The sequence below is a fragment of the Anopheles arabiensis genome, chromosome 2 (assembly GCF_016920715.1).
Source record: "Anopheles arabiensis isolate DONGOLA chromosome 2, AaraD3, whole genome shotgun sequence".
Classification (NCBI taxonomy): domain Eukaryota; kingdom Metazoa; phylum Arthropoda; class Insecta; order Diptera; family Culicidae; genus Anopheles; species Anopheles arabiensis.
The window spans coordinates 38,968,569-38,982,374 of NC_053517.1; the positions used below are offsets into that span (position 1 = coordinate 38,968,569).

At 41.3% G+C, this 13,806-nt stretch overlaps 1 protein-coding gene across 4 annotated transcripts in view; it reads left to right on the top strand.

Annotated features, from left to right (window-relative positions):
* LOC120894553 (protein eva-1-like) overlaps positions 1–13,806 on the top strand; it is a 93,761-nt gene that overhangs the window by 10,722 nt on the left and 69,233 nt on the right. For 2 of the 4 annotated variants that reach the window (XM_040297206.1, XM_040297207.1), the window contains exon 3: positions 7,081–8,476. In XM_040297206.1, coding sequence (XP_040153140.1) covers positions 8,278–8,476 — 199 coding nt within the window. In that variant the 5' untranslated portion in view covers positions 7,081–8,277. The remainder of the gene's footprint in view (positions 1–7,080; positions 8,477–13,806) is intronic. The other 2 variants (XM_040297208.1, XM_040297209.1) reach the window with 2 other exon arrangements.

Genomic DNA, 13,806 nt, shown 5'->3' on the forward strand with positions numbered 1-13,806 from the left:
CACCGACAAACATCATTGAATCCGGCACGGTCCAAACTTCCGTCCGCTTTACACGAACACTAGGCAAAAACCTCGAAACGTATCGCGCAGAAACCATTTCGCGAACGGGACAGGACACGAAAATGAGAGAAAAACAGTAATTAACTTAATTAGTGAAGCATGGCTGACTTCGAACTTCATTTTATCTTAGTCACCGGCTAGGCTGGGCTTGCGGTCCGTCCGGGTTGCGCGACGGTCACAAATCGGGGTCTTGTTGGATTACGAGTTTGTAGCTGGGTCCTGCGATCAATGCTGGAAGTAATGAAGCTCCCGTTGGCGAAGAGCAATTATGCGATCTGCGGGAAGTGTTTGTCCACTGACTTCTGGGCTGCCCAGACACCCAGCTCAGTGTCATTGTTTCAAGGCCCTTTGGCCCAGAGAATATCTCCATAAGCAGTAATGTACATAATAAATGTCATCTTTTATCCTAACACAAACTGGCGCTACAATTCGCTACACTATGGATGGCAACTATCCACACAGAAAAAAAGGCGGTAATTTTCCCTCCAATCGTTTCCTGTGATTCCGTGCTTCCCAGCGCGGGAGAGATAAGCTGGGGATTTTATCTTCCACAATGCAAACGGATTACCTTCCCATCTTGAGCCGACCTCCCCCGGAGGCGATGATCAATTCTGAAAGTAATCAAATTTTCATCAACTTTTAAAATCGTCTCCCGTTCGTTAATTTGATTGAAGTAAGAGCTTCTCTGCTGGGCAGTGGACCTTTCATTGTTCACGCTTTTCTGACAGAGTTCCGGTAAACCTCAAATAATGCTTAACTGTCAATGGGCCACGAAATAATGGCAAAGCGTTTGGGTGAGGTTACGGTTTTTGTATTTCGAAATTGTTGGACAATTTGTTTTCGTTTGTGTACAAAATTTCTTTCCTAGCACTTTTCATGAAATTAAAGTTTATAAAAAACTTGCAAGGCTTGTGAAAAGACGCGCTGGTTTTGTACACGATTGAACGAGGTTCGTTTCCATATTTGCTCAATTCAATGATTGCATTTATTTTAGGACAAAGGTTTTTTAAAGAGTTTATAAAAATGTTTCACATATACGTGCATTGTTTTAGAAGATACATAAACAATGAGTTAGAAAATGAGTTTTGATATCGAAAATTGTATCGCTTTTTAATTACTCCTTGCATGTCAATTACCGTCAATTACTAATCGATTGTAACTTGTTGAGCTATTTTTGCAACGTTTCAGGAATATTATAGTTTTCTTACCCCATTCCAGAGGATGAATACTTACTGATTCTCTGACAGAAAGGCTGCTAGTACCCCACCCTCCTTTTATTTATATCATAGTTCAACTTTACCAACTATAAAGTTCGCTGACCCGTTTTTCCAATACGTGTCTCAGTGCCAGAATTCTCACGCGTCTGATATTTGCTGCCCGTTTTGCCTTCGTGAAAGGAATAACATATTTCCCCCAAGACCGCATTAAGCTTTCAGATGCTATCAAAGCTTCGACATCCTCAACCAGCTCGCAACAAAACGCTCGCCGGCGCCAAAGCTTAGCCCCGAAATGCCAAAGATTCACTATCCAATTTCGCTGCGCTCAAAACCAATACCCACGCCGACTCGGGAGCGGAGCGCTCGCAAGCATCTCATTTCTCGTTACCATCAAAGTCACGCACGATTTTCACGTTCATTTCACGCTAAAATGAGGCAAGCGTCGTATCAACGCAAGCGAGATGGTATCATTATGAGCGAAATGGGGCAAGAAGCGAGGCAAAACACGTGCAGGGACATCAGGGTTGTAGCAGGACGCAATTCTTCCCTCCTTTTGTTCTGATCCGATTGGCCCGACGGGCTTCAAACTGTCGGCCGCAACGCAAAGTCGTTTGGTTTTACGTCAGGTTCTCATCACCACATTATCTTTATTTGTGATGAAAGCTCGATTCAGCCACGGGGCACTAAGAGCGGATTAGGAAACGCAAAAATCGACTGCTGTAAACTCGGAAACTCGGCAGGGTGCTTTTTTTTAGCTTTTTTATTGGTTTCATCAAAGCTTTAAATACTTTTTTTTATTTATTTCGAATAATTGGTTCTTAAAGGAAAAAACATTTAAAAAGTTTTAAAGATCTATTTTAAAGGATTTCGGTCAATAATGCAGACGTTTCTAAACTTCTTGTCTATTAAATTAATGCCGTGGTCTATGATTATTTTCATATCATTCAAACTTTTTTGGCCTGAATCCGTTGCCGATCAAGGCATACCTGTACCACTCTTGGCTTGGCGATCTGTAACTTGATTACGGTCCATACGGGGCTTGAGCCAATGATGCGTATGTTGTTAAGTCATGTGAGTTGGCGACTGTACCACGAGACCGTTCAAGAATACTGATATGTACTCTAGTGTACCAACTTAAATCTAGAAAGTCACCATTTTATAATATTACCTTGTTCGTTTCGGTTAAAAATATTATTAGTTTTATGCAATTTCACTTTTTCTTCTTTGGCTCAACAACCGATGTCGGTCAAAGCCTGCCTGTAGCCACTCTTGTGGGCTTGGCTTTCAGTGACTAATTTATTCCCCCCCATAGCAGGATAGTCATTCCTACGTATGGCGGCGCGGTCTATTTGAGGATTGAACCCATGACGGGCATGTTTTTAAGTCGTACGAGTTGACGACTGTACTACGAGACCGGCTATTTCACTAATTGGCTTTATTATACTCTTCATCACTTTATTTAAAAGTATTAATTTTAACACGCAAACTATTCTTCTTTTTTCCCAAATTAAAAACGATGTTAGTTTCATGATTTGAGAAGCATTTCAGTGCGAAGAATTAAATGCATAAAAAATGAAATATAAAAAATAAAAAATAAAAATTAACACTAGTTTATACTATCGGCGCAATTTATTCTATTTAATGATCCAGTTCCATTTAGTTTTATTGCTTTAAAAAAAATGCAAAGAGGCGAAAGAACTCCGTTGGAGCCAAAGCCTCTATAAACTATTCCAACAAAAACAACTTTAAAAAATTAACTAAATAATAGTTGAAAACTACACGTCGCGGGCGATCGCGCTATAATCTTTTTCAACTGAGTCAATTTTGACTTTCCATCTGACTGGCAGACTCTAGCATCTTCTCATACCGTACCGTCCTATATTGTTTTATTTTATTTCGAAAAGTGTAAACAAAGTTCTTCTCCTTTGTAAATGTTCATGTTTTTTGTTTGCAAAATAAATTTAAGTAAACATGTATTTCAGGTTGCGATAAATAAAGCGATAAAGTGTAAAGTATATTACCATATGACATGGCGTCCACACGTACCGGGGTCGTGTAGCGTACCATACTGTCCAACCCTCCATACAAAAAGAAACGGAACGGTACGCTAGCCCGTAACGTGTGGAGGCCCGCTTACAAGACTAAACCCGTTTCGTAAAATGCATCGCTCGTGCCAATTCCGCCGACCAGGCCAGGCCAGACTCATGCGGCGCTTCACAAACTAATAACAATTTAATTACACTGCTACACATTGCTGCTGGTCATTTGCAGCCATTAACATTTCAAATCTGAATACAGTATTTGCCACCCGGTTGTGTGAAGAATGCTCTCTACCTACCAAATGCAAAAGGGCCTTTGTTTCATGGGTGGAACTCCACACACAGGTTTTTGTGTATTGTTACCTCCTGAATGGTACCGTACCGTGACAAGCTCGAGGAGTGCACTAGAAAAGTGCACCCTCCCACTAGAATCGTCAGGGCGTGGCGGAAATCGCATCGGGTAGGTTAATTAATGTCAATCAATAAATGATAAGCAGCCATCAAAAAAGAGCTCGCTGCGTAACTCATTAAACATTCATCACAGATTGGTAGCGTATTATGGTTAGATGTATGCGCCTGGATGGGTGTAGGTTTGCAAAGAGCTTGAGCTCGGTGTGCTGGTATGTGGTAATTATTTATTATAATAAAGTGTTACGATTTCAAACCACAAACATGTTGTATAAAAAGTAAATACGCCTGTTAGCTTGTTATCATTTAGCAGCAACCTTTTTGAAGCTCCATGGTTTCCATATTGTTTCATATCATTTCTTTGTTCGCGCAGAAAACAATGAAAGACTGTTATTCGTAAAAATAACATAAACCGCCACAAGCAAAAATATTGAATGATTATCAATCATATCATCATGATCTACGACAATGCAATTAGCTAACGGTGCACAACGTTCTTATTGTTCAATTTTCACGCAAAACAAGTCAATACAGAAGGGAATTTTTTAAATTATAATTTCTATTAATGAACAATACATTGGTCGCAGTACTTGCCTCGTATGCATTGATTCATTTTGCTTCTGATTAGTGACATTATTGGTAATCCAATTTCATTTGATGTTTGATGATATTGGCTACATCCCGTACTAATGCACCATTTGAAAGTACGCTATTCGTTTCCTTTGATTTGATTTTAATTGGAAACGATCGAAAAAGAACTATAGCGTTTTCTATGATCAGTTTATTGCTTTTCCGGAAAGCTCTATGCGCTGATTGACATTGTTTTTCGGGAAAGCTGGAATTGGAACACCGAAAGTGATGTTTTATTTGCATTTTATAGCATCCATCCAGGATATATAAAAGAAAAACTGATAATTAACAAGAAGGATATTGAACGCATGGATTTCTATTGCCTCAAACTTACAATGAATTTAAACCTTTAACTACATTGTAAAAGAAGTATGTAAGTATACGAACATGATATTTTTACTGTTAATCATGAATTTGTTAATTCGTTCTAGCTCTTATCAATCTCAACTCATATTGGCAAGCTGCACGTGAACATTCAAAATCATAAACTTTGGTAAATGTAACAGAAATCATATTGGCTTTCCAGCAACCGTTCTGACAGCGCTAATGTCATCACGGGACAGCATAGTTGATTTACGTCACGTTAAAATACCACCAACTGCTTTGGAGAAACTCAGCACAAAATCGTACTGCAACGAACATTCTGCCCCTGAACGACAAGTGATGTGCCCGCCACGTCAAACGAATCCCAACATGCGATTACAAACGTTTGTAGCTGTTTGCTGTATCCGAGCACTTGCTATGTGTTGTTCAGCGACTGTCGAGAGAAGAAAAAAAAACACATTAACGTACACGGAATAGGAATTATACTTTTATTCCTAAAAGTTCTAGCGATGCTATGCTGCTTGCTCTTTGTGTGTGCCATGCTCATGTATGATCAAATCAGCAATGCTAAATTTGTGACATGATACAGGCAGCGGCTGATATGCTGCTATCCAGGCATTAGGCATGCAAATGCTTGAGTGCTACACATACGCACATACGCATGCTTTTTATATGTGTGTGTGTGTAAATTCGCTATCATTTGTGCGAAAATAATATTCCGACTCACCCACACTGAGCGCCGAGCTTGGAGTAGAGCATGGGCACGCTACTGGAGCAAGAATATGGTTGCCACGCATCCAGGGAATATCTTCATGAGCTCCCAAAAGACTAATTCATCATACGCAGCGCGTTCAGCACCCACCACAGCGTACACGAACAAATACGCTCTTTTTGCGGGCAGCATGGGTGCGATGAACTTTTTGGCTCGGCCCGTTTTTTGCACATTTTTGGTGTTGTGCGTTTTGCTGTAGTCTCTGTACAACATGCGCAAACTGGGCACGATGGCTTGGCGCGCTGAAGGTCAAACGCATGGGAAGTAATGTAATAATAAGAAAATTGAAAACATGGCGCCTTACATGCACATTTCTCTCATGCTCTGCTGTTTCGCTATATTCACTTTTTTTATTCATGGTGTGGTTTTCTTCTTTATCAAATTTGTGGCTTTCTTCCTCTTGGATTAACTAATTTGCAAAAGACATTTACGTTTCGGGGGCGTACAGATGTATTCTGATAAGACGCGATGGGTAGAGCACAATAAGCCGAATGTGTTTTGGTACTGACTCTGTGGACGACCGTTGACAGTGCAAGATTTGTTAGAAGTTTCAAACAGTAAAATTTTCTGATCACTGTTACCGATGCGAATATTTTTCAAATAATGTCAGAAGAAACAGAACTTATGAGCATCTCTATCACAAAACTATCTTCTCAAAACTAGACAACTTTTTATGCAAACGAGTTTCTTACATAGATTGTGGTATTAAAGCAATAAAGTTTACTGTTGATCGTACTTCGTTGAGCAAATAGACGTAGAAAATCAATCAAAAAGCCACATGCTCTGTTTGTAAGCATGCTTGAATTGTGCTTGTCTTGTTTGAGTGTACGGTATAGGCAAATAATTCGGTTAGTCAAGCTCCTCCTGTATTTACCGGTTGAACCAGGACCCTTCGTACACCGTGCTCGCAATATCGCAAACAAACAAAACACCAAGAGCTTGTAGGTGTTGGCAGTCAGAAAACCATTAACCGCTCCATCATCTCGGTTGTTATGGTGGTTTTCGTGTTCATGTTGCTCAAGTTGTGTTCTTAGATAAAAACAATAAGAGAACCCGGAATGACCATTCGTTAGGCGCGTTTCTTTGCGCTTCCTTTGCGTAATATCTTCCATCATCGAATGTGGTAATATTGTTTTCCCTCGAACACTAGGACGGTTGGTTGTTTTGTCTTCACGTTCATAGTATGAAGCGAGATGTATTCGCAGGCCAACCTTTTTATCTTTTTGTTTCGTCTAATTCAACCTTCATCACAAACAACGCCAAACTTTTAATGATCTTCATTTTACGGTAAGAAAACAAACCGGCTTGTCGATGGTTACAAGAAAGTGATCAATTTGCCTCCTCAGTGCTTTTACGGGTTAGGCATTTGGGAAGCTTTAAACACATCGAATGAAAAGTATGAATAAAATAAAAAAATGACTTTAGAACGCAAACTTTTTTACATTTACATTTTTTCAAGCAATATGCGGCCATATAAACCATCTTGTCATATAATATCATTTAAATTCCAAATGAAACATTAATGACGTTCGATTACTAATGGAATTGCAGAAAAACAAATTTTATCTTATTTAAGTGTATAACACAAACAGCAACTAATTACAAATAATTCTTTTTGTTTTGTTTTCAGGAATGGTTATGACTCAATGGCAATATACGGAACATTAAATAGTTCGTTTAGTGGAAATTAGTGCATTGAGAAATGAAATATAGATAAAGCCGTTCCAAAAGCATTAAAACACTGACAGTGAAACCTAAAGCACTTCACAGGGCCACACCCAGCCTGGTAATGAAATCGTCACCAGCCATTTTATGAAAGTGAATCATTTCGTTGCATAAAAATCGATCATTAAATGTCAAATCATTACCATTACGGTGAAGAAGTAATTATAGATAATTGTGACACACAAAAATCCGTTAATTCCAGCAATCAGCTCCCAGGCTCCGGACGGTCCAAAGCCGGTCAGGCAGGAGCAGTAGCAGCAACATCGCCTGGGACTTTTAATCATCGCCCGGTTCCGGAGAGTTGATGCGATTTCGCGCCTCGTAGATGCCATTTCGTTACGGTGCTGAATGCTGAAAATGACATTTAATGTGGTGGAAGTGATCAAGATGCATTAAAAACGGAAAATTAAAACCCATCGCTCCGAGCGTGTCCACTGTTAACGGCAGCGGCAGCGTGCCATTTCACCGAATGGGAAATTAATTCGATGCCGTTCGGGTTTGCTGGAGTGAAGTAGTATGCAAACGAGATCCCGGCACCCGGCTATGAGGGAGGCCAGTGCAGTGACCGTACCTTGAAGGGCCGTTGGAACGAACGCTGTCATAATACAATGAAAGTCGATCGTTTAAAAATAATCTTAATCCCACCGCGTGGATGTGTCACTCCGTAATCTGAGGGTAAAGTTAACCGGCGCAAAACAAATTTTGTTGCGGTCAAAAAGGATTAAAGTGCAGTGCTTGAACGGTGGTGCGAAAGGTGCAGAGGAAACCATAATGTGTGAAATGTGCAACACAATCGTGCGTTGATTGGAGATGGAAGCAAAACCGTACCCCAGTGTGCACCGGCTAAGATGTATTGCTACAGCATCCGATCGTGTGGAAGCGGTAGGAAGTAATAATTGGAAGTGAATAGTGCAATTGGCCACGTTCTGTGATGTGCAGCCCAACCGTTGCATAAATAAATGGTGTCCGTGCGCTTTGGCTTTGTGCATTGCGTGTGTTATACTTTCGATAGTGCGATGTGCAGCATCGGTCGTGCTGGTTGGTTTGTTTGGGAAAGTGTTAATCGTTTCGTTGTTGTAAATTAGTTCAAAACCGCATTGAAATGCAAGTGTACCAACGTTCGCAACACTGTTCGTCCCACCGAAATACACACAAAACACAAGCCGTAATGGAATTTAGACAGGTGAAACCATTGTCAGCAAACTGCTGCAGCTGGATTATTACGCTAATGATGCTCATCACGTCGCCATCATTGCTGTGCGCCGAACCCGATACGCAAATATTCCGCGTGGACCCGTTAGGTAAATATTTCCTTATGCCCGTTCAGTCATTGTTCTGATTAAATGGTCACCTGATGCACTGTTTGTCAGAAACAGAACATCATGCAAAATCAGAATTCAATCGACTAGTTCAATTTCCACTGTAATATTTTCCACGAAATGGCAATTGCTGTAGAAATGGTTTCCCCACAACAACACTTCGTTCTTTCCCATTGAACGTATACAGCTACACACAGACACACCTTATTGTAACGCAATTTTAACCCATTTTGCAAGCACTCGGTACCATGATTGGAATTTACTCCCAAGCTCAGCAAGCCCTTCCCAAAGTGGACTACAACTTCAGAACGAATGTCCGGCGGTCGATTGGGCCGCCATCGCCCGTTGAATGCAACAATCGATGACGTTCGACGACGTAGGCAATGGGCATGATTTATTACGACATCAATACATGAATGATGGATCGGACGATACATCACCGTCATTATCATCATTATATTTGATGACGCGTTGCGTCGTTCCAACACACCGAGCACACCCAGCATCACACGCAGTTCCCGAACCTGACCCGACGCATATCCCTTGAGCCGTCAATCCATTATATACCTATCAATTATATGCCGGCTTACCAGCCGGGCTGCTGCTGCAGTAGATAAGGCGATCGAACTACACAAGGAAACATTGAATTTCATTGCCTCGTCCCATTTACTGTAAGCGATGTTTGCTCAACAATATCCTACCTATTTCACTGGTTGTATATGGTAATTACGAACAGCATTTAATTTCCATTTGTAAACACTATTTGTGGCATTTGTTTGTCACTCGTTCGTTGTGTTTGCCGTGTTTGAATGTGCACTTTGTTCAGACCGAATGTTTTACCTGACAAACTTTATAATTATTTCAAATGCCTTCTCTTTTTTGGCATATTCATTCATTTAATCAGCGCCATTTATTCGGTTGGACTCGGACTAAGTGCTTACTGCCAGATTGGATCGAGAACTTTACCTAAGTGAGGTTAATTATTTTTCACAGCTGACACAAAACACCCATCGGTTACGGTGGTCAGAGCGTTGAAGAAATTACCGACGACAAGTTGGAAGATTTAAATTGACTTTAATTTTATGCATAGAGAGTCCCCATTCGCCGCTACCAAAAAAGACACCGTCGCCCAATCTGGCCAGCTTTGTCCATCGGTCACCACTGGACACGCTGCAAATTGCAAGGAATTTGATGCTCCACCCTCACCCTGGCACTGTGTATGATAAAAGCAATGCTTTCTATCCTAAACTAACCAAGTTTGGCTAACCCGAACCCCGCAGGACTGTAACTTGTTGAAGCAGGACTTTCAAAGGGCGGCGTCGTAAAACTTACACACAAACTCTCATTTCAGCGCTGAAGAAGGGAAAGCGTAGGGTGTGGAACTAACATGGACACAAACGGTGACCGTTGCTGTTGTTGCTGCGTGTGCAAAATTATTTCAACAAACTGACCAAAATCCTTTCCAATTTTTAGGGGCAGAAAAGTTTTACGGATGAAAAAGTCATTTACCCGAGCCTCGGCAAACTGGGTCCGATCTAATGCATATTTTGGTATGTGTGTGTATGTGTGTTTGTGTTTGCCGGCTGTTTTTCCAAAACCAATATAGATACTGAACGGGAAAGGGAACTTTTTCTTCACATCTAATTCATTTAGCAGTCATTCCTGCGAAATGCGAACGAATATTTGCTTCAATTTGACTGATTTTTGGTCCGATACGAATCACAACGTTCTTTTCGCATACGCACTTGAGAACTGATGAGTGTATGTGTGTTTGTGTGTGTGTATTTGTGTTCTCTCTGCTTTCAATTTCATAGAATGTTTGCTAACTATTATGTGAGCCGGACCGAGCTCCTGTGCAAACATGGCACACTTTCACGAACATGTGTATCCTTTGAGCTTTGACTGTGGAAATATGCTTAAACAGCAACAAATAAAAAGTTCCTCCGTGTGTTGTGACGCTTTCTCCGAGGCTTTGTTTGCGTAGGGCACGAAATAGAGAAGCTTGTTAAAGGCTCCGGGCGTGTTGCTGAGGCTATATGATGCGCTTATCTATGTTTGTACTGATGGTGATGGTAGGCCGATAATGGGAAATTTTGGTGCAAAATAATGCAAAATTCATCGCATCAAATAGCAGTTTTGTAAAAAGTTGCAACGTTTCGTACTTCGAAGTAATCATCAAATATGTACAATTTGAACGGACGTTTCTTTGATGTATGAATATTTATATAGTTTATAATCAAATATGGGTTTAACGAATCATGAACATTCTGAATTTCTAAACACATCAACTGGAACGATCGAAAAAAAAAATGCTCAAATTAATACACAGTTTTAAATGATGCTTAGCTCTAAATTCAATAAAATGTACGTAAAAGTTGCTTTTTCAACAAAGTTCTCAGCACAACCAAGCTAGGATAACATTCCCTTTTTTTGTAGGCAAATTTAGGCACAAACCTTCCCATGCTTTAAAACACAGAAACAGTTAAAATCCCTTTTCCGGTCTTGGTGTATAAGAGCCGATGGGAACATTACTCATCCAACGGTGACCAATGGTACAACCCTTTTTGCCGAGTAGAGACGAGAGAACGACTCTAGGACTCTAGCCATGGCCAACGTCAATCGCACTAGATCAGATGGTGTCCTTTTTTCGGTTCTAAAACTGGCGGTACCATACGAATCCTCAGTACATGGGGAAACACTTTCCAGTGGGAAAGCGTGTGGAAAGATTGCACCATGTCTGCATGATATGTCTTCCATGTGCCTGGATTCGAAAGATGACTTTTTATTATGTTTGAACTGGACGCAACCATAAAACAGTAGAGATGCTGGCCCCACTGTCCCTCCTTTTTTTTGGGGAGCAAATCCTTAAGCTTTTAACTAGCTGAAGCAAGATTTTGTCCTTCTCTCCAAGGCCCCACCAAACAACTAGCTAACCCAATCAGTTTTTCTTTCCCCTTTCCTGGTTTCGTTTATTTTTTTCTTTCTGTCTATCATCCCCCTCTTGAAGTCAAAAGAAGAGCGAACGGAGCTGCTCGCAGCACTCTCGATGAAAAGTATAGTTTTGGGTGTGATCCCAGCGGTCTCAACAGTGAACCAAACTCGATGGCCGGACAGTACGTGGGGTGGTGGAGGATTGATTAAATTTACGATGCCATTCCAAAAACGGCAACACCCACTGCACTCCGTCCGATAAAGGATTATGGATTAAATCTACTGCCGCCACACATTTTACCATGTAACTGAATTATGTAAATGGACTCTCGCTCCCGTTGTCGTGCCAGCGTTCAGCGCAGGGGCTCCGAACGTTTCATTTTGGAGCGTCGTGCAAAAAGCCGTTGCTGAAGTGAAGCAGGAAGTGAAGATTCCCTGAACCGATGGCGCTTTATTTCCGCACCGTATGCTAGCGAGGCGGGAAATGGGGCGGGAGGTTCCGCGCAGACAGGGAACGATGGAAACTTACTAATACCGGTCGCAATAGCTCCAATGAAACATCATCGGACTGATTCGTAGAACATTCTGCTAGCTGCTAGTTTTCTTGCCCCCCGGAGTCTTCCCCGGGGTCGTTAAAGCGGTGTGAGTGCTGCCAGGAGCAAACATTGGTTCTAAGCCCTGTCAAGTGGCGGCTCGTAAACCGGGCGCCGGATTATCCTGTTCGTATAATTCAACCGTACAAGCTTCGGCGACTTACGCTGACTAACAATAGGATTACAGATTATTATTTTATTCGACAAAATGTGTCGCACGTCCGATAACTTTTGGTAGACTTTATACCGGGACACATTTAAAACAACCGTTATTGTTTTCGGCAAAGTTCCAGCGAAGACAATAAGATAGGTAGGAATAAATAAATTGGTAAAAAATATTCTAAAACGAAAAAAGTAATGTAGGATTAATAAATCAAACGAAACCTCTGCAGGAAAATCCCATAGTATTTTCAAACTATTTTCCAACCCTATAAATCTTTTTCAATTTTATTTTAAGACCTTCCTAAAACCACTGGAATTCATACGAAAGGCAATAAATAGTGAAACTTTGTATTTTTTCTGGTTTTTCCAAACATCAACCAAAAACATGGCCCAAAACGAAGGAGGCATTACTTAAAGTTTCATGTCTACCTTCTCCATCATCAGGTGGGGGAGGGGGCAACATAATCCGAAACGTTTCTGGCCAGAGAGGGCATATAATAAACGGCATACTTTTACCGAAATCAGATCGTAAAAGTAGCAAAAACATTGCAAAGGAATGCACTAATGGGAATGACGGCTTAAACCGTGCATTCAAATACAGGAAGCGCCCGGGTGGGGACGAGGGTGGAAAAACTTTTGCATCCAGCAACCATCCGAGCCCTTCCATCCATCCCAAGTGGTGGGTTGGTGGTGTATGGAAATTCGTGGAAAGTGGAACCATAAAAACAATCCTCGGCATTTACGCTCGAGGAACAATTCGGGCAAAAAATATCAAAAATTGTCCGACGATTTCCGACCCCAAAGCCCCTGCCACCGGCCAAGTGGGCAAAGGAGCAGGGGGGGGGGAGGGAAACAAAAGGCGAAGGAAACAATCACAGAAATAGTTTTCCACCGAATAGCACAACTGTCGCTTCTCGTTAGCACGGCGAGGCGTGGGATGAAATCTGCCGTTCGCAACGAACTATCGGCTATTTTTATTGGAATGTGTGTTCATCCAGTCAGCTTCAATCTGTCGCCGGAAGTCGCTGGGAGAGGTCCCGTTAAACGTATCAGCGAGCCATTCGAGTCATTTTAGTTTCTTTTGTTGTTGTTTATGTTTTGCTTCCATTAATGAAACATACAATCGAAAGCTATTTGTTTAGCGGTATGAAACTATTATTAAAATATTTTTAATTAATGAACTGGTGCCATTAAAATGTAAACATGTAGCTTAAATTTCAATAAATGTCAGCTTCTTCAAACCACTAGGATGATTGGCTGGATTTATGACCCCAATCGGGAGAATTTTCATCTATTTTGCAATTCTCAAGATTTATATTCCGAAATGCAAAGCTTTTACCTACTGCCGTTCGTTGTGTCGTGACGTTCATGCAGGCTCATCAGTGTTAATGAATCTGCAGAGCTGTGGGAGAAAAAGCTCCTGTACTCGCATGGTGGCACGATTTGCACCAAAGGTAAACACGCTCTAAATCACCTCGTAAGCGCCCTCCAGCGACCTAACACTCTTAAAACGTACTCGTACCATCACGGTGACGGAAAAACTTAAGGTAGCCTCATAGAAGGTGATCATAAATTTTGTTTCGCTGCACCGGCGGCACGGGAAATGTAAAATCACTTTAATGGAAT